The following is a 21,915-nucleotide window of genomic DNA, read 5'->3' on the forward strand; positions in this document are numbered from 1 at the left end:
TTCTTCTGGCCAGACAAACAGAGAGGCAGCCACATCTTTCGGGAGTAGGATGACTGATCCGTTCATTACATTATAATGGATATATCAGATGCAGCCATCTTGGCACGAGCCATATAAAACACTCAATATCTATTTTCAAATTGAATACACGCCATTAGGGTTTCCTGGTAATGGATTGTTGAAAGGGAAGAGAAGCAGGAACAGTATTTCTGTGAGTTTATTTCACAGGCAAAATGTGAAACCTGCAGATATAAATTTCATAGATAACAAGCAAAGAAACAAGACTAATGGAAAAAAAAGTCTTTATTTCAACACAAAACACAACATTTACTTTAACGAAATACAACACGCATGTTAAATCACGGAAGGTGATGGCATCAAATAAGAATGACATCCAAGAGATTTTTTAGACACAAAAGGGTCCTTCCACCCGCCATGGAACAAAACAATAAAACCATCTTCATATTATAAACATGATGTACTGTATCTACACTAGCTCATGATTGTCGGTGGAAAAGTAATATCAAATACAAACTCACACTAAAAAAAAAAACAAAAAAAACAACCACAAATGCAGATTGTGATATCTTGTGAAGGCTGGCACACTATGTGTACTTTAAGGGCTTTTTCTGGTTAGTTTTGAGCTTATTCTTGATGGTTCTTCCTTTTTCATGATCATTAGATTAGTGCTACCAAATGTGTTCTGTAAAAAAAAAAACATAAATTACATTGATGGGGCTTCGAAGATTTCACGTTACAATTGAACATATCAACCGTACTCATGTCGTAATACAAACCAAAGAGTGCCCAGAGTATATTCTGGTTGCACTGTAACTGCATAACAACTGTAATGAAGTCTCATATATAAGCTGTGTCAACTTCCAGACAGGACTCATCACTGCTTACTCAGGACATTTATATGATTCACCACACTGTCTGTTCAAAATAGTTTTGATTCTACACACATTTCAGTGGTTCCCAAACTGTGAAGGGTGGAGCCCTCTAGAGGGGCGCAGAGGTATTGTAAGGGCCACACATTACTCATGGGTGTAATGAAGAGTGAAACCACAAACAGCAATTGAAATGTCCAACAGAGGTGTAACTAATAAAAGGTATTAATTGACAGTTCGTTGAAAAGCATTTCTCCAATTATGGTTTACGGTCTAGTTTATTATTATGTTTTGTCCACATGCTGAAGCAATGTAGCTACTTGGGACATGTGTGAGGGTGATGCTCAGTATTCAAAGAGCCTGAGGTCAGTACCTTTAAAAATAAAAAAATAAAAAGCCTTCATAAAAAACCAAAACACACTAGTTAGATTCTAGAAAATGCAGTTTGTGTTCATATGTTATTTAAATATATTTCATCTCCTTTTGTGAATAGTTTCCTCAGCATTGTTACCAGATAATACAAATTCAATACATGTATGTGTTTGGGTGAGGCGGGAGGGGGAGCGTTTGGGAACCACTGATTTACAGTAACAATGATCTCCTTGACAGTAACATTGGACCAATAAATAAATAATAACATTCTGTGTGAAGAAATGTTATAATTTGTTTGTAAAGTGTCATATTGAGCACCGTGGTATCCTAGTGACTGCAAGGATACAAAAATACAGACATGGATGAGAAATGTCACCACGCTCCGACAAGAATGATAGCCGAGGCCGTTCCATCGCTCCGCTTCCTCTTAGCGCAGGATATAAATGTCACCGAGCTTGACAAAAAAACCTGTGAAAGATGGCATAACTAACATTGAGTCTGTCCAGATATGAAGAAGGAATGTCACTGTCAAGTCTAAACACAGGAGAGGAGTAGAGCTCGGAGGAGAAGAATTTAAACAAACATCAGTCAAACCCACTGCAGAGCTGAATCAGCAAGGGAAGCAAGTGAAACAGCCTCAGCAGAAAGTCTGCGACAAAACGTCTTCTAAATCATACTCGAATGAATTTAAATCACGGGGAAAACATCCACCGTTGGTTTATGATGAGCATGTATTTCACATACACGTGTACTACACAGTATCGGCCATTATCAATCTTGCTTTTGGCTTTTTTTTGCCGTCTGCCGAGTGGTGAGGTAGAGAGATGACTGAACGGCAGACCCTGCTGTTCGCCGACTTATGGTCGAGACTGCATGCTGATGCCGTTCGGAGTGTTGCTCGGCTATATGAGAGGTCAAAGATCTTTGCGCCTCAAACAGGAAACCGCCCTGAGCCTGCTAATGCACTGGAGTGTGTGTGTGTGTTTGTGTGGAAGAGTGTATCTGTTTGATTCTATCTGAGAGAACGTGTTTGCTAACGTGTTGGGGTATGTCAGACAGTTAATGTATAGGTACAAATATATATATATATACATACATGTATATATATATATTTTGTGTGTACGTGTGTGTTGAGAATGTCCAAGGAAGTTAAGCCTCTCCGTAGGCGGAGGCCTTGTCTTTCAACAGGTCCAGACACACGTGACAGCTCCAGCTCCCTGCAGAGGAAGAGAGGGAGAAAGACAGGCTGAAATCGTTGTCCTCCTGGCCGTTTTCCATATATAGCCTTAGCTGGTAGTCTCTCTCAAACATACAGCACATGACATATATATAGTATCAGCGCGCTCATGTATAATAAAACCCATGAGAGGGGCTGTTGTACCTTCTGGAGGCTTGGTCATTGGAGGCTTCAGGCAGTACATGTGGTATCCTCTGTCACAGTCATCACAGAACAGCAGCTGATCCTGCATTAGCAACATACCGTCAACATCTTAATTATTATTATATATATGGCAGAAAAAAAAAACACACAAATCCTGCATGGAAAAGGATATAAATGCTGAAGTAAGTAACTCAGTTTTACAAGAACTGCTATAAATGTGACCCACATTATGTTGCAGCATTTATTAGCTATAAAAAGAAGTCTGGCAAGAAGCAGTGTGAGAGTTCAAAACATCTTGTGACAGCTTCAAAGAGAAGTCTTTATGCCCAAACTTCTGTTACGTCTTTCCAAAAAAGTGGTAGGCAACATGCAACCTTATAGAATACACCTTTGATGCAATGTTGCTGTGGTGGGTATGTATTACCTTAAAGTTGAAGTCCTCTTTTAGTGTTAACACAATTATTGTTTTTTATCTTATCTTGCAAATCACTGTAGATTTGTATGAAATTGTGCTACACACACACAAATGTATCCCATGAATGTATGATGATCTTTTATCCAAAAGAGTAAAACATGTATTTTTCACTCTTATACAACACATCATTAAAAAAAACAACAACATCACATCATGGCTGACTAGTCGCATATAATATCTGCTTGGCAAGTATGTATTGCCTTTGACAGGCTGAGCGCTGACAGTGGAAAGGTCACATCATTAAAAGGAAAGCAAGTCAAATTTGGTGCGCAAACTCAAAAGGGCCACAGAGGCTAATACAAGACGTCCCTCTCCTACAGCACATACGTACGTCGTTCTCTGAGGTGCCACAGAGGCTGCAGGACTTGCACTCTATGCACTGCCACTGGTACGTCCTCACTGCCTGCATCATGTTATCAGTGAACTGCAGACATGTGGGGTGACCTGCAGGGGGGACGGTGAGGGCAGGCGAGAAAAAGGGGAAGAGGGAAGGAAAGAAGGAAGGAAAGGAAAGGGGGCGACAAGAGTAGATTGCCAGAAGAGTTTAGAAAACAATGTCAGTGGCGATTTGTATGCGATAGCTGAGAGACACATTGCAGGAGCTCTGAATTGGAGCGGACAGCAGACAAAGACTGACAGGCATCTGAACATATTTAAATCATCCATAAAGGGCCGTATTGCCCCAGTAATAACCAATTGCAAAATATAAAAATGCTATAGGTATAAAATGGTCATCTGGAAGGGATTGAAAAGTAATTTAGACAACGTTATTTCTCCCTTCAGAAGAAGATTGCCCGTCTTCATAAGAGACAGCAGTAAGTGTAAGTGTCGGTAATTGCACCCCATAGTGTTGACGGTCCGTACAGCCGGATGAAATGTAGCATCAAAAGCATTCAAGTGATTATACGTCTGGGGAACAAAACACGAGCCGTGATGTGTGCACAGGAAACCAGAGCCAAGCAGTATTTCATCATCCTCCCAAAAAAAATGTACAGCTGCGACAACTCAAAGAGAATGATATTTGGTGCAACATTTTAAATCTAAAAAACCTCCCCACAGCTTCAGGGTGCCGTCAGCTTCTGGTGCACACGGCTAATTGCGTGACCCTGATTTCAATGGGGTATCAATGAGCCATAATGAAGGATTTACATCTGGACTGGGAAAGCAGCCAGAAACATGGAACACATTCTTCAGCCTGCGATGGGGTGAATAAAGACAAATGTGATCGGAGCGAAATTCAAAGCAGAAAGGTTTCAGCTGCAGCCTGCCTCCTAAATCAAACTGAGGAATTACAGTCAGGTAGAAATAAGATGCGGCAGTTTAAAAGATGGCCCGTCGTCTTCTTAAAGGGATACCGCACAATGAGGCTGTAGAAAAAGCATTTCTACTCGACGTCTTCTAACAAAAGAAAAGATCTTGTCCGTAAAGACGGAGCGGAGCAAAGGAGCGCCGATTGGCTCTTACCTCTCGGCTACCTGTCCTCTTTAGCCAATGGAGTGACTCAAAGAGTCCACGCTCATCCCTCCCTCCGCCACATTAGCGGTCCACTCATGTAATTTATTCCTCTGGTCCACCGTGTCTGCTATTAAGCTTTTCAGTCCAGATTTAATTCGGCTGTAGCTCTGAAGATTAGTTTGTGATCTTGATTATGTTACGCAAGCAAGTGTGAGGAGATTATTTCTGGTTTATGAAAAATGGAGAATGCCTGAACGTGTTCAACAGTAAAAATCCATCCGACCATGGTAAAAAAAAAAAAGCCACTTTATCCATCGGAGGAAACATTTCCAAGAAAAATATGTTTTTTGAAGGAATGCGCTTCCTAAATCTTTAAAAAAAGTCTTCAAGGAAAGTTTGCATTGTTATCCAGTCTTCCAGAGTTCCCACGATGAAAACATTTAATCAGAAAATTGGTTTTATTATCACGAGGTCCAGGTAGTCCCGTCATCAGCTACAACATCATCACTGTCTGAAAACATAAGGTCTTCCAGCTCTGCATCTTCAAAGCCATGAAACGTGGAGGCCTCGCTGTCTGACGCGTTGCCGAACAATTCCTCCAGAGCAATCGGCTTCCTCCCATGCTTCTTCCTTCCTCCTCTTCCAGCTACCATGAAAACACCAGCGTCAGAGCAACACAGACGAGGCCACGCACTCTCGCAGCTGTTCTAACAAAGTCTACCGTAGCAAGAAACCATCTCACTGGTTCCAGCGATTGGCTCTCACTTTAGATGTTCTACAAGACTCATTGAAGACCCATTGAAAAGACACTGTGGCAACATGAAAGCTCAATTCGCTGCACGCCATAAATGTATCATCAGATCTACATCATCAGGTAACGACACAGGTTGGTTTGAACAGAAGATGACATGGAATAATTTAACTAGAGTGAACTGTGTGGTTGTTAATGCAAAGTTTCTAATAATAGTATTGTTTATCTCAATTATTTTCCTATAGGAAGAGTTTGAGATTTGGGGATTTGTTTTCCTGCTGAGAGAGACGAGAAGATCAATCAAACTCTGATGTCTGTACTTTAAAATATGAAGCTACAGCCAGGAGACTGTTAGCTTAGCTTTAAGACTGGAGGCAAGAGGAAGCAGCTAGCCTGGCTCTGTCCTAAGGTAACAACATCTGGTCTACCAGCACAAAAGCGCACTAATTGGCACCGTTGTATCTTATTTGTTTAACACTTAACTCCAGGAAGTCACTGCACCTGGCCAACAAATAGTCCAGTACATATTCTCCTGTAAAAACCACTACTTTTAAACTTTTACAGGTTTTTGAAAAGACTGAACAAACAACATATAGCGTTTTATTTTGCGAGTTGTATTAGTTTTGTTCGGCGAACATTGCTGCCGTTGGACAGGCTAGATTCCCCCCCCCCCCGTTTACAGTCTTTATGCTAAGCTAAGCTAACAGTCTCCTTTTTGATCTCACTTTTGTCTGGAACGTGACTAAATGTATTTCTCAAACTATTACCTTTATTAAGAGTGGGATCATTAAGAGTACTTTTCTTGCTGTCCTCACACAGCGCTCTTTAAAAGACGCTAATTTGATCGGAAGGAAAAATACTCCTGGTCTGCATCTAATGCCGACGTCAACAAAGAACCTGAAGCTTTTTGATGGAAACCCTGCATGCTGGGGAGACCGGAGACTCACCGGAGCGTCCACAGTCAGAGCAGGACACCAGCTCCTCGGCCTGGCCCGTCTTCCTGTTGGAGTCCTGGTCTCCCAGGCAGAAGTCACAGTAGTCGTTGGGGATGATGGAGCCATCCGCGGCCTTCTGAGCTGTTGGCAGGAACAGACACATGTAAACAGAAGGACACACGAGCTGCCATTCATTGTCTGACAGCGCGAGGCCGTCTGGTTTACCATAAACTGTGATTTGGGAAATTGTATGGAGTGTGTGACTGCGTACATTGGGGGGAGTCTCTGTCCTGAGCTAGCACTTACTGAAACTTTTTGGACGGGCTATGTAATCAAATGCTAGCCTGCAGCTTACGTTTGTGGTTGTCGGCGCTAAACGGGGGAGACGGGGACCTTTCCGCTTCCTTCTCCTCCTCGCCCTCCTCCTCTGCCAGGTGAGTGTGGGTGTAGTGGTAGCTCAGGCCGGGCCGGTTCTTGTAGCGCTTTCCACAGACTACAGATAAAACATCAAAAAAGGTCCATTAGAGACACGTAAAACCTTGTGCAATATACTGGAGAGCAGTCGAGTCTGCTCAAAGGCATCTGTCATCCCTGTCTTAATTGGAATATAACGTATATTCATTTGCGGGAACCGTTAGTATTTATTTATGATTTGCACTGCTTTACAGTCATTTTATGGGATGTAGCCATTAGTTTAAGAGTTGTTGAGAGGATCTATTATTGCTGCTGAGACGGGGAGCGAGGAGCTTTATCTACTACATATTTAATGCCAAGAAAATGGATTTATGAGTTAAATAAGTTGAAACAATAATTAAGGCAGGACATAAAGCAAACATCAAATCGGGCATTTATTTAAAAAAAGACTAATCCTAATTCACGAGGAAGTCTAATGAAAGGAAAAATAGATTTGGGGACATGACGCAACAGACCTGCGACTGTTTTCAAAAACAGATGTTACGAGAAAGCAACACATGGTTAAAACTTTACTGGCACCTTTTTATAGAGACAGAGCGCATTCAAGTCCTGCTTACTTGTCCCGCCCACCGCGCAGGGGGAAAACAAATCATCGCTCTCCATTGGACTTGGTCTTGCTTGAATGTGCTTACTTGTCACTTTCGTCTGATAGCAAACAACTGAAAATTGCCGAAAAGCTGCTGCGTGTTGGGTTGCACTACCCAGAACCCCCAGAAACTGAGGATACAGGCAATAAGACGTGAGACATCTCTTTTTGTCCAACTGTCAGTTTTAGGCTAACTATATTTCTGTAAGTTAAGCTAAAACCGTTTGACAGTATGCAACTTCTGTAATAGGGGAATATAATTATTCGGCATGCTGATATATGATGTTTTTAGCTAGCTACCAGCATTTTGTTAACATTTCAGCCCCTGGTTGCATATTGTGGGGCCGATTTTTGTTTTTTTATGTACGACGCGTTGCGCTCTGTCTCTATCCTGCTGTGGCTGCACTGTGAAGCCAAGGAAGTCACAAGTCTAATATCTAAAAAACAGGATTTGGAAGCATGTATGCGCTCATGAACAAAACTATAATCTATAGTCTAATATTGTAGTAGCTCTAGGGGTCATTGTAGAACACGTTAGAGCTGTAGCCATCATAGAAGTTTCTTATTATACTGTATATTTATGCTGCTTTCCTTGCTAGAGCCAATTCTGCAGCCATTTGTTTTTTTTTTCCCACCAGAAAGCTTCAAAGTCTCCCTGTAAACTCGCTGCCAATCCAAGCCCACAGTTAAAACCTGATCCGTATGAAACATCTTAAGAAAGTCCACCCAGTGTGAACACTTCTACAATGGCTACACGTCTACGGATCACATCACAGCTAGGTGCGGCCTTCAGAAACATGCATCCCTCGGTGGGACATTAGTGGCGCTGCTGCATTAAAAGCATCATTTGGTGCATTCCTTGCAATATGCAAGCATTAAGGCACACGGCGTTAGTTTCATGCAATGCTCGCACTGAATTCAGGAAAATGGACTAGCATAAAGCACTTATAGCGTTAGATATCTCCAAGGGATTAGCATTCAGTCAGCCATTCCCGAACCGAATGAGCAAAAAAAAAAGAAAAAAAGAAAAGCCAATCATATAAAGACAGTTCACGGAGCCCCTAGAAGGACAAGATGGCGACAGGTTCAGATACCTTCTTCAGCCTTTTTTGAGTTATGCTTTTGTTTGTATTTATCTGGAACAGAGAAGACACAAAAGCAAAACAATAAAGGAAAGACAGCACAAGACACAAAATGAGGATGAGATTCATTTGTTTGGGGGGGCTCAGTCAAGTCAGCGGGGCTATCTCTTGGGGGATTCTGTCCAAGTACGCAAGTGGCATGCTAGTCAGGTCTGGATTAACAGCACACTCTTCCTTCATGCTGCAGAGCACAGCTCTCGGGACAGAAGAAGAGGGGGGCTACCAGTGAGAGAGAGAGAGAGAACGTCTGCTGGATTGGTCTCCGTTTATAGAAGCGTGGAGAGAAGGGTTTCCTGATACATAAAGGAATTCACTTTGGTAATGCCGGAGCTAAAGGAGCAGAGAGTTTCTCCACCCACTTGAGCTTTAGGAAACACTGAATTTTTTCGGTAAAACTAGTGACACTGATCACATGAGGGCACATGATGTACAAATAATTAGGTTTCCTTTTCTCTTACTGTCACAGACGTAAGGTTTGTCCTGGTCGTCGAGGTTAACGGGTTCTGTCCTCCTGCGATTGGATCCTCTGTTCTGAAAGGAAACGCAACACTCGTCTGATGCCTCCAATGTATGGAAATTTAGGATATTTTATATTTAAATCGCAGCATACTTTACAGAAATGTGTATATGTCTTTTAACTTAACACATCAAAAACAAGGTTTATTGTGATCATTTGTTATGAAACGGTTTTTAAATGGTAGGAAGATGCAGTAGAAATCTTTCATTTAATAGATTTTCTATTGAAACTGTGTTACTATTCTCTTTTACACCACACACACACACACACATACACATGCTGTGTCTCTTGTCTGTGACACTCACTTTGCCTCGGTTTCTGTTCTTTCTCTTTGGAGTATCCTGCTCAAAGTCTTCATCATCGTGGAGGCCGTCCCCGTTTTCCTCCGCCTCCAGAACTCTCTACGGAGCACGAACACACACACAGTGGGAGGTAAAAGTTAAAAGAGGCTGGAAAGAAGTAATACGGGGGAGATAAGGCTTTTGGCAGTAGATCTACATTAATAATGTATGATACTGTACGTAATGCACACATGACAAAATACCTGTATTTCCAGCAACGTTTCCTCTTCCTTACAGATGTTGTTTTTTTTCTCCAGCAGGCTGTCCCCCCTCAGGAGGGCCTCCAAGGCTGTGGCCTCCCCTGGGGGCACCTCGCGCTTGGGGGCCAGCTCGGCTTCTGAGGAGGTGATGGCAGAAGAGAATAAGAGTAAGAAAAGGTATTTTAAATGGCAGGAGTGTGTGTATGTGTGTGTGTGTCTGAGCTAATGTCTTTACCAGTGCAATTTCTTTTTACAATTTGTCATTTGTTTGCTGACCACATTAAACACAAAACTCAAATTTGTAAAAATGTTCTGTCCTGGCTGTCTGCAGGACCAAAGCAGAGGAAATGTATCAGTATCAATGTGGACATTGTGTGAGTGTGGCCTCTGCATGTAAAGGGAGCTTTAGTAACAGTGGCACCAGCTGCACAGTAAGAGAAGAGGAAATACTCAACCTAAACGAGAAAACAGTGCTCACAGGCCTGAATTACATCTCCGGTCTCTCTCTCTCTCTCTCTCTCTCTCTCTCTCTCTCTCTCTCTCTCTCTCTCCCTTTCATGCATCTGCTCTTAGTCTTTCTTCCTCTCCCTTTATTCATTTCCGTGGAGGTGAACTTGCTGCAGGATTGACTAGCCGCTCTCGTCTTTGAACTCTTAACACCGGGATCAGAGCAGAATGAAAGAAGCAGTGTGATAAGAACGGCAGGGAGTGTGTGAGATGTTCTTATTGAATACAGAGCTGCTGGGTCTCCTCTTTTCCCTCCTCCTCCTCTCATTTCTTTGTATCCATTTGTGTAGGTTGACTTGCTGGCACAGACAGGACAGTCCCCCACTCTGTATCCCTCTCCACATCCACACCCCCAACCCACCATATACGCCTCCTCCTTCACCTCCGTTCTCTGCCGACACCCTCCCCTCCTCTCCTCTCCTCTCCTCTCCTCTCCTCCACTGCTTGCTTTCCTCTCCCCCCATTTTCTTTGCCCTCCTTCCCATTTTTAACCTCCTCACCACTCCCTCGACGCTCCAGGACAAACGTGGTGGGGAGAATGTGGAGCTGAATGTTCTGCTCTGCCAGCAAAAAGCAAAGAAACGCCCCAAGCCCATGGGAACAAACATCCCCACGTGCTCACATATCATATTGATCTGGATCCACTGCTGACCTTAGAGGGGCACTCCACCGATTTTACCCATGGAGGTCAGTTTACTCGTACTGCTCAGCCCGTGAGAGCAGCTGTAGAGTCTCTTCTATGGGGCAGAAGAGATTATAGCTCCTCTGGAGAAGCTTTCCAAAGGTTTGAGAAAATAAAGCCTAATGATGTCATTATCTGGGTTTGGGCTTAAGACTTAAATCTCTTATAGAAAGCTGGCGTTTCACACTGGAGGTCTGGGATTCGAAAGAAGTGGACATTTAGGAGACATGGAGGCAGGGCTGTAGTCGAGACCAAGTCAAGTACAAGACCAGGTCCAGTCAAGTCCAAGTTAAGACCAAGTCTAAAGGCAGTCAAGACCAAGTCCAGAACAAATTGAGTCCTGTTCAAGAACATAATAGATAATAGTGCCTTCCCCGTGCTATTATAGTGATTCGGGAGTTCGGACGGACAGATATAATCTATCTATAAACAATATTGATCTTCCAACATGAAACTAATTCATTCATTCTACAAGTATGTTAAGAAAGACGCGGAGGGGTATTTTTTTTCCCCGCATCTGTTGGAAGAATCTTCCTGTACAACTGATCCCGAATCAACAGCCAAGAACAACGTGACCAGTTCTCAATGGCCGAGCCCGAGACCTACGAGGTATGAGACCAAGACAAGTGAGAGTCTTCGAAAAAGTGGTCTTGAGACCGGACTGGAGCACCACAGCCCTGCGTGGAGGTCTAATGAAAGACTAGATTTAATGGAGTTTATACTGAGGGAAGCAAAATGGCCGCTGAGGCATGTCCACTTAGCAGACGGCATGAACAAGAAGCAGAGGATCTGATGTGCAAAACAAGTAGTTAGATTCCCGGTTTCAAACTATTTCAAAGTAACCTTGTGACAGAACCTCTGTGTATCTTCACACAAAAGCCAAACCTCTCTGCTCAGGAAGCATTAAATAAACATAAAGCGTTTCCAAAAGTCTGAAAGGGGAGCACTCGCATTCCTCTGTCGTGTTATGATAGATATCTGGGCCAAACTGAAGAAATGGATCCCTGAAAAACTAAACTGGAGACGTCTACTCTTTCACCCCACAAAGGCGTTCCTGCTCTGGTTACCTGCAGTGTAATGCTAGTTTTCCTTTCCCTTCACATGCTTTGGTTGGTTGCGTTTGGGGAGTTTCTTCTCTCTAGTTTTTTTTTTTTTTCCTGAAAATGCCTCTTGTGCTTAAAGCTGAATCGTTCTTGGTGGAACACTCTGGGGTATTATATTGCGTCTGGAAGACAGCAAGGTGAAAACAATAGTGTGGCAAAGCAGATACAAAGACTCGCCTTTATGTCTCCCACTTATAGGGTTCCTGAGGCATTCCTTTGCTAAAATCCCCCATAACACACACGTATGCATGCATGGATACACACACAGACACGCATATAAAAAAACCTCAGAAGACTCACTTACATTCTAATGCCTCATGGACAAATGATTATAGAGGCCCAGTTAGGGTGCTTCTGTGCTGCAACAGAGAGCGAGAGTCATGTGTGGGGGTGTTTGTGCGCTCATGTGTGTGTGTGTGTGTGTGTGTGTGTGTGTCTGCTGCCAGAGAACAGTGAGAGGAGGTATTGATTCAGGGGAGAGAATGAACCTGGAGACCTGGCGAGAGAGAAGGGCTAACCAGAGCCAGATGGTCAGATAGCGAACATTAACGCCACTGAGCACGCCTAAAGCTCTGTGCAGCCACACAAGAGCACAGAGGGCACAAACACAATGCACATGTGCATTGAGGTGCGATGAACAACAAAAAGGAGCGGGCGCACCGGTTTGAGTGGCTTTCATTGTATAACGGTGGGTCGATACTGCTGCGGCTTTGGCGTTCACTGTGCATGCATGTCAATGTGCTGCACGGCCGTGTGTGTGCGTGTATGCTTTGTTTGTCTTACCCAGTCGAAGCTCACACAGGCGGAGCTGAGGATCCAGGGGAGGGTGGAGTCGCCTCTTCTTTCTCCAGCAACGAGCAGGATAGGTGTACATCTGTCCTGCTGCTTGGCCTGGACACACACACACACACACACACACACACACACACACATTCATAAATATAGGCGTACACACAGGCACAAGCACACAGGAAGAATTTTAACAACCATTGGCAGGCTTACCATTTTAACAAAACTTGCATTGAGACCACCACACACACACACACACACACACACACACACACACACACACACACACACACACACACACACACACACACACACACACACACACACACACACACACACACACACACACACACACACACACACACACACACACACACACACACACAGGACTTTTTCCTGACACTTAATATGTCTCACTTTCAGTGCTCAGGCTAATGGTCCACATATTCCGAAAAATCCGTCTCAGATTCCAGAAACTCACATAAGACCCGGAATGTGGGCTTCTTTATCATATCAGTGTAGGACCATAACTTAATGTTGAGGATGATAACATGCAGTGTTACTCCAATAAACAATTTCAATATTTGCCTTGTCACTATTTCAGAAAAGCGGCCCTTCTCGCACTTGAATCGAATGAGTTGGCAACTTTGTGTCTAATCATATGGAAATGAAGACAGAGACGGAGGGGAATAAGCTATTTTCTCTGTCAGCATGAGCAGAGGAAAAATAAAGAGAAGGAGGGGGTAGGGATAAACTCAGAATAAATTCATATAATGCGAGTTAGGTCTGCCACAAAGTATAGGGTGTGGCCTGAAGGGCTTTGCATACAAGATGGAGAACAGTCTATTTGTGTCCAGCTCTCGGTAAAGAGCAGATTGTTCCCTTTGGCTGGACAGGCGACCCAGATGTGCATTCTGACGGCATGTCTCATGACAAATCAGCAAGTGGTAACTCATGTAATATAGAAAAGATGGGTTGACTGGCTTTTTTTCAATTGAGGGAGGAGATCTTTACATTAAATCCTTTCTATGCATACATATTTCTGCATTTCTGCTGAGCGTTAGATGAGAAGATTGATACCACTCTTTGTGTGTTAAATATACAGCCAGTAGCTAGTTAGCCTAGCTTAGCATAAGGACTGGAAACAGGGAGAAACAGCAGGCCTGGCCCTGTCAAAGATTTAGCAACCAGCGCCTTTAAAGCGCATTCGATTTCACAGTAACTTCACTGAGTCTACATTGGTTGCCTCGCAATCACAAGAAATCCCTAAATCTTCCCCTGTTTTCAGACTTTATGCTAAGCTAAGCTAACCGGCTACTGGCTGTAGCTCCGTATTTAGCGTACAGATGATAGCGGCATCTATCTTTCCATCTAACATCTCGGGGAGAGAAAGTGATGAGCGTATTTCCCAAAATGTCAAACTACTCCCACCTGGCTGGCGGTGGCACTTTTCCATCCAGATGTAGCAGTTGTTCTGCGCCACACCGGTCTGCGAGTCCAGGAAGGGCATGCGCACACTGCGCTCGGCACAGAGACGGGCATTGTAGCTGCGGCAGTGTTCGATGGCCTCCCTGTAGAACTGGTCACCAAGCCTGAGGACGGACAGACAGACAGAGAACGTGGCATGTTAAACAGTCGGATAGACAGACATGAAGAACAAGACTCATCATCATGTACTTCTACATGAACTGGCCCCCTTCAGTTAACATCTGACTCAAGTTACCCACAGAAACATTACAGTCCTATTTCTGCCATTGATCTAGGCTATTTGCAGCATGCTGCTTTGATTTCTGTGCAGTCATGCCTGCTCTTGAAGTCCTATAAGCTAAATGTTAACATTTTTTGGATGGTTAATGGCAATAACATGTGCTGGGCGGCTGATGATTTAGTACGGCCTGCAAATAAAGTACGAGCGGGCCTGTTCAGTCCTGGTTAACTTCAGCTCAATAGAACACGCCCAGTCTTCTCTCTACATGTTGCAGTTTGTTGTGTAAACTTGAACATGAAGCTGAAAGGAGCATCTTTACACACACACACACACACACACACACACACACAACGAGGGCCGTGAAGGCAAACACGTGCAGGAAACGGTGAAAAAGAATAAGAAGAAATGTTTCATCCCGTCAAATTGATTGACAAGTGAGAGTGCCGGATCAAAGTCCACACAACAGATGGGCTACACACACACACACACACACACACACACACTGGCACAAAAGAGAGGGTATAAATCAGGATGTGAGCCATTAATAACCTCCACAGTCTCACTCTAGAGGGAGGATTTCTGCAACATCATTAGAGACAAACAGAAAGAAAATAAAACCTACACCTTGAGTAGGTTATTCTTTATTTAATTACATCGCTGAAATCCAGAGAGGAGGATAAAGCACGGATAGTTCTCGCGGGGTCTGATCTTGAGCCAGCAGGAGCACACATGGCTCCGCTCCAGAGGAAGTGGACTGAACAAGTCGACCCTCTTTGGGCACAGTTTACCATTTAGTTACTTTTACTAAATGAGACAGCCATTCAGGAGAATTTGCCCTCAGTGTATATTATTACCAGACATCGTTTAAGCTAATATCTGATCCAAAACAGTGAATAAAGAATGCCACCAGTATCCATCGCTGCTGGGGAGACAGAGCAACCAAAGCAGCAGGATCTTGTCTCTCTGTTAATGTGCATACATGTCTATCTGCCTGTCTGTCTGTCTGCCTGTCTGTCTGTCTCCCTGTCTCTCTGACTGGCCGAGCACAGATATGTTAAGAATTCCAAGCTGGACAAAGACCAGCACTCTGGTCGCACTGAATCTCACAAAGATGTGCAGTGTTTGGAGGTGGAGGGAGCGGAGGGTGGATGGAGGAGGAAGAGGATGGGGGAGGAGAAGGGTGAGAGGTTGGAGCGAGTATAGCGGCAGAGAGTGAGCGAGGTATCGGCACGTACTGATGAAGGAGAAAGGGGGAAGAATTCAGGGGAGACAGGTTTGGAGAAGTTGCTCCATTTGTGGTTGAAAAGAAAAAAAATGAAGATACGAACAAGACAACAGAACAATGATATACGGAGCAAAAAACTGAGGGAGGACCAGAAGTGAAATCATCTTTTATTGTGTCGAAGCAACAATTATAACTCATATAACTCATATTAGGCCACAAATATGGCATTATTAATAGGACAGTACGGTGGCCTTGGTCATGGTATATTATTTCAAAAGTAAGTCACTGCTACTGGCTAGTAGTAATAGTCCGGCACGTCACTCCCCATAAAAACCACAGATTGTTGTTTTTACAGCAGCACATGCAAACAGTAGAGCCTCTATAGACGCTCTGTGTGCACCTTCATGTATACATTCTGGTCTACAACATGTCTGCTGGCTATGGTTGTTGTCAGGAGGCCGACAGAAACGAGGAAGGCGGCTGGTGTTTTTTGGGGCGACGCGTGTTTTTTGCAGTGCGACGAAACCAGCAGTCGCAGCGATCCAGTCAAATCCAAAAATCTCCAGAAGAGACTTCCTGTCACATAACTCACATTCCCAGAGGTGGCGCGTTATCTCTGCTTTCACTATTTGTTGCCTGAACTCTGTGTGTGTGTGCGTGTGTGTGCGCACCTACAGGCATCTGTCTTCCCTACTTTTCTTCCCTCTCTTCCTCCCGGTGTCGTCTCGTATCACTTGTACATTTCCAGCAACAAAGCGTCTGTGTAACGTCCCCGGGCGGCTTCATAAACTCTTACATAAGCGAGCCTTCGTGCCTACATGTTTGCCTGCTGTGCTTTTGTCTGAGAGGTGTGTTCGCGTGTTTAGTTAAGTGAGAGTAAAGAAACATGCGCGCGCGTCTCTTTGCCTCCGACACCATCTGTCTGCGGGTTGCGTGTCCCGGTACATCCTCTCCCTCCCCAGCCACCCGAACCCCATTCAATCACCAGAGATCCTACTGCGCTCCCGTTTGTACCCGTTAGTCGACTGTATGGCCGATCCTAGTGATGGAGCTTATGTAAGGGGGTTTTGTTGCAGGTGGGGGAACACATTCCTCCTGGTCAACAGCTTCCTGGATACTGATCTGCAGTTGTGTGTGTTCCTGTGTACCACTGCGATTGTCTCAATTGCTCCCATACTACCACAGAGGAGCTGTGTGCGTGACGGTCAGTCTTCTCAAAGTTTCTATGTAAAAGCTCATCGAGGTAAAGCTTAGTGACCATATAGGTGTTCAAACGTCATCCTTGGCTCTATTATAATCAGACTTCCTGTTTGGATGACTGCGGTCATTCTTCTCCTTTGATCTTACTCTTATCTGCCACATCTATCTGTCAGTTATGTGTCGCTCACAGCACCGTTCTCTTCCTCCTCGCTTAGTGGAATAATCCCCGAAACTCATCAGTGGGCATAATGAACCACCGTCCTACATCTCTCCACATTCACGCTCATTTCCTCCTCATCCACACCGTCTCCTTCCTGTTTCGACAAGTTCGGAAAACGCGACACGTCCATTAGTCGATTTGTCAATTCACAAATTAAACTGCATCAAATCAAAGCTTCTCAGCTGTGGAGGGTTTTTAATGTTTTGTCTATCATGTATGATGTCATTAGAAAACGATATTTTAATGTCACAATGATCATAATGCACATTTTCCCTATTTATTTACATTTTATATATCAAATAATTCTTCAATCACATGAGAAAATACTCAGATGCCGGTTATTTGATGATGAAAACAATTGTTGCTTTTCTTTATCCGGTTAAAAACATCAAAACACAAACACATTTTGCCTCGAGGCAGGAGGTGTATAATCCCATTTTGCCAATCATTTCATTTAAGCTCTCTACTTTGAAGCAGCATCTAAAATCAGCACCTGGCTGTAAAAATACATATTCTATTTATGTGTTATTATTATGATGAGGATGAGATTTGAACGTGTGACACTTTTAAGTGTTCATATCGCAAAATCAAAAGGAACATAAAAGTGAAAAACTAACAGAGCCGCCGGTGCTCTGCAAAACGGTTTAACGGTTAGATTTCACCACAACCACCAGCCAGCTGTGTGTGTGCCTGTGCGTGTGTGTGTGTGCAGTACAGCTGAAGTAGCGTTGAAACATTGCTCTGCTTCTGTAACTATTAGCATTTAATATGACATTTGCAAGAGGTGCTATGATTTATACCTACGGTTTAAACTATGATATGGAACTTATCCTTAACTAAATGTTGTTCATGTTATATATATATATATATATATATATATATATATATATATATATATATATATATATATATATATATAACAGTAGTTCTTCTGTGTGCTTCAATATGTTCAGACATCCTGGGTTAAAACAGATCTCCTGAATGTTATTGCATCTTTTATGATTCACTTCATCTATTTAACTGTTAATGTCGTCATTAAATGCTTCACAGGCTGGTTTTAGATGCTATACAAGTACGAATATTTCAGTGGTCACTACACCATCACACTAAATATACTGTGCCTTTGACATGCAGTCATTTTGAAATCCAACTGATGAGCTGATCACAGTCTGTGTGACCTTCCAGGCACAGCATTTCACAGCATGAACTGTTTAAATGTTGTTAGCATGACCTCATTCAGCACAATGAGTCAGGGATACAGTAATGGGGAACTGTATTATAAGCTTCTAACTCTTTCACAATAAAAGCCTCTCCAACAACCAGGCACGTCTTTCTAACAAAGCTTGCAGATCTGCTCAGACTTTACGTGCAGCGTCTCAAAAGGAACTCGTAGTGTCAGGGAATGGGGGGGGCTTCACCACAAATTAGACCGAAGATAGTGAGGGTACAGGAAGTCCACTTGTAGGAGGCCCCAAAGGAAATGCAGGGCAGGGCAACAGCATGTGGGCACTGATAGGCATCGTTATGGCACTTTGTAGGCCGAGCAGCGGGGTGAAGCAGGGAGAGGGGCGGGGGGGGCGAAGAGGAGGAGGATGAGGAGGAGCCAAGGAGGGAGAGTGGGAGGGAAGAGGAGGGGCCCTATATGTCCCGGGGCACACGTGTTCCCTTTCAAACCCTGTCACACTCATTTTCTCTCAAACACGCGGATGTGCGTACGCACGGGCGCACTCTCACACACACACACACACACGTTTGTCCGTGCACAAACAGACACACAAAGGAGATGAAAAGGGAAAGGTGCAGAGTGCAGGGGAGGGTGTTGCAAAGGGGAAACCCCGGATTCAGATTTATTTCAGATGCTATTTCCTATGTGGAGGATAACATACGTGTGTCTCATCTCTGCACCATCCTCTTAGACATCTCTCACATGCGTACAAAAAAAAAACAACATAAAAGAGAGGACCATGTGCCAGTTCCATGTGCAGAAGGGGAAGAGAAGAAAATCAGGAATGATCACCGCATGGAGCTTTTGTGTAAAACATGTTCCTGGACATTTAATTCCCCGTGCCTGGAAACCATTCCCGGACATTCCCATTCCCCGGCAGACAAAGGCCAGAGTTCACCCTTGTACTGAGGGTGTAGTATAAATGTATGCAGTAAATGCAGCCAGACAGACAAACCCCCCCACCCCTTAAAAAAAAAAAATCCCTCCATCACTCACCCACGCTCCCTCTCACGCAAATTGGGGGAGGGGTGGCCAGCTACACAACCTCCCACGCATGCAAAAGAAACACACATAATAAAAACACAACTCCACACACGCCCCCACCCCCCCACCCCACACAACATATTGTTTACATTTCCCTAAATCTCAGTCCACATCCTTTCAATCCTTATGCAAACACAGCCAACCCACCTTCCACCTGAGCGCTCTTGTTCATTACAAGTCCAAACATAATGATAAAAGGACACATGACGTGCACATGAACACACCTCTGCATATGAATTATGTCGCTCATTTGAATACTTCTCATGTCAGCTCTTCATTAAGTCCCATCCCACACAGCCACCCAGGTTTCAACCACAAAGAGGTCTTTGTATATACAAAATAAAAAGAGATAGTTTAAATAAATCAAGCAAATGTGCACGGCTAAACGTGACTGACAGAGTCGAGGGAGCCAGGCGTATTTACTGCAAGCAGCTGGTGGGTGAAATTCATTTTTCAGAGCGGGCAAGATTATTATCACCTCCTTATTGACTGCATATGATTTACCAGCCACATCCTGAGGACAGATGACAAGGTGGCCCCATTGTTTCAAACAGACAGAGGACTCACACAACTCTCCTGCCTGAAAACTACACCGCAACATTATTCCCCCGTGGTAGTAACTCACATGTTACCCAATATTAGCTCTCACACGACAGTTTTCCCTTGTATTATGGTACGGGCTTATGCGTCTATGATTTGTTGGAAGGTCGAGTCCTGCATCCAACCTACACGTAAACATATTGCTGTCCATTTTTGCAGATATTGGATGGGGTGGAGGGGCGGGGGGAGGCTGTCTGTGAGAATCCTGTCATATATGAAGGGCAGATGGGGTTCCCTTCCTCCATCAGTCTGTCTGTCTGTCTTTACATGTACCTCTCAATCTCTCAACAGATGGACCCAGGAGAATACTGGGACGCTCCTAATCTGCCGCTCTGCATGCACAACTGCACACACACACACACACGTAAACACACACAGAAAACACCCATATACCTACATTATCTACAGCCTAATCTGTATTAGTAGAATACAACAGCTTAGAGCCGTTTTGCTGGGTGTACAGCGGAATCTCTCTTGGCTGACAACAAAGATCTCTACAAAACAAGAGCATCGCGAGTTCTCTCTCTACTTTAGAAAGAGTTCATGCTCCTTTACTTTCCTCAGATTATGACTACAGAATATGTTATTCACCACATCAATGGTTCTGTGAAAGAAAGAAAACAAAGCTTGGGTGTACAGCTGATGACTGACTATGTTTAACAGTTGAAAACATATCTTTCCACTTCCTGGGTGAGCACCTTATTCCAAAAATGTAAAAAAAAGCAAAGATATGCCACACTGATGCACGCCATTAGAAAGATTGATATTGCCTCTTGCACAACAGATAATGTGATCATTGTCTCGCTCTCTGCACATTCCTCATGAGTAGTGGTAAACATCTGCTGTCAGCCACGAGGAAAACAGAGATGCATTCAGCAATATTGACTGAAATATAGCTGGAAGTTATATGTGCACTTAATACAGGGGCAGACATGAGGGAGGTCTAGTAAATTGTTAATTAGTTTCAGAATCAACAAATATTCCATTCGTAAATTAGTGTGGAATATGGTAAAATTGTATATAGTTGGTGTATAATAGTTGGGGGTTTTTCCCCACATTTGTGTATTTCTGCATATGATCTCAAACATTATCTCATGACCACAAATCAGAAAATGTTCATGCGCAGATTACCCTGATCAGACACTGACACCGTCAAGTGCGTGTGTGTGTGTGTGTGGTGTTGACAGTTTAAAAAAATCTAAACTTCGAGGAAATTGCACGCCCCCTAAATCTGCATTACATCGCAGCTTTCTTCTACGCGCACGATGGGATATAAATACCGTAAAATAACATATAATCCGCAATCCATTGTTTGCATGCATGTAGCATTCGCAGCGAGATCCCGGGGAGCCGCGCTACGAGCGAGAGAGTCGAGCCACTCAATGTACGCTTTGTGACATTAATTGCATGAAATTATCTATGTAAATTCAACCGTCTAGCGCTGACAAAGAAAGCCGTGGTTGCAAACTTCTGTCAACCGTGTTTGTAAAGCAGAATGTGGACAATGGCAACTTTCTGTGTAGAGTGCGGACATTTACACGCGGGTTGGAGATGTTTTTCCTCTGCAGATCGTGCACGAGTGCATGCCTTTATATCAGTATTACACAACAGAGCAAGTAGGCATCGGGTACCTGCAGATAACACACGGAGACTGCCTGTAAGTACACGGCGAAAGTGTTAATTTTGTGGTTTCCCCGTTTAAACGCGCGGTTAACCCTGTATAGACCGACCGCGACATCCAATCAAACAAAGGAATGGTTTTATTTTTAAAAATAGAAATGTACTTACGATTTTAGAGGATTATGAATGACAGTCGCCATTTTCCTGCACGACTGTAACGTAATATTCCAAATCTCGGTGTAGTTTGGGACCCTTATGAAAAAAAACACACACAACAGCCAATGCGGTCCTGGGCACTGTGCTCGCGACCAATACAACACCAGCAGTAAAGCAGTGGGCGTGGCCTCAGAGTAATCTGTCAACATCAGTGTCCCAGCTCACAGAGAGTAGACTAGTAATAATGTCATGGGATAAAATGCATTTGCCTTTATTTTAGTGGAGACGTCACAATGTGAAATAAGATTATCATAAAC

The 21,915-nt window shown here is 43.7% G+C and overlaps 1 protein-coding gene across 2 annotated transcripts; it reads right to left on the bottom strand.

Moving 5' to 3' along the window:
* Positions 1–251: 251 nt before the first annotated feature.
* On the bottom strand, positions 252–21,697 carry dpf3 (double PHD fingers 3). Of its 2 annotated transcripts, XM_079179982.1 has the most exons (12): positions 21,611–21,697; positions 14,032–14,192; positions 12,595–12,702; positions 9,523–9,656; positions 9,284–9,379; positions 8,920–8,992; positions 8,414–8,455; positions 6,615–6,752; positions 6,272–6,400; positions 3,450–3,562; positions 2,644–2,725; positions 252–2,479 (listed from the first exon to the last, which is right to left on the bottom strand). In XM_079179982.1, the coding sequence occupies exons 1-12, from the start codon at positions 21,640–21,642 to the stop codon at positions 2,412–2,414; spliced, it is 1,176 nt and encodes a 391-aa protein (XP_079036108.1). In that variant the 5' UTR covers positions 21,643–21,697; the 3' UTR covers positions 252–2,411. The 2 variants fall into 2 exon arrangements, with proteins under 2 accessions (XP_079036108.1, XP_079036107.1); XM_079179981.1 differs by lacking the exon at positions 8,414–8,455 and having other exon boundaries at positions 21,611–21,673.
* Between the last annotated feature and the right edge of the window lie 218 nt (positions 21,698–21,915).

The sequence above is a fragment of the Pholis gunnellus genome (assembly GCF_910591455.1).
Source record: "Pholis gunnellus genome assembly, chromosome: 19".
NCBI classification, from domain to species: Eukaryota; Metazoa; Chordata; class Actinopteri; order Perciformes; family Pholidae; genus Pholis; species Pholis gunnellus.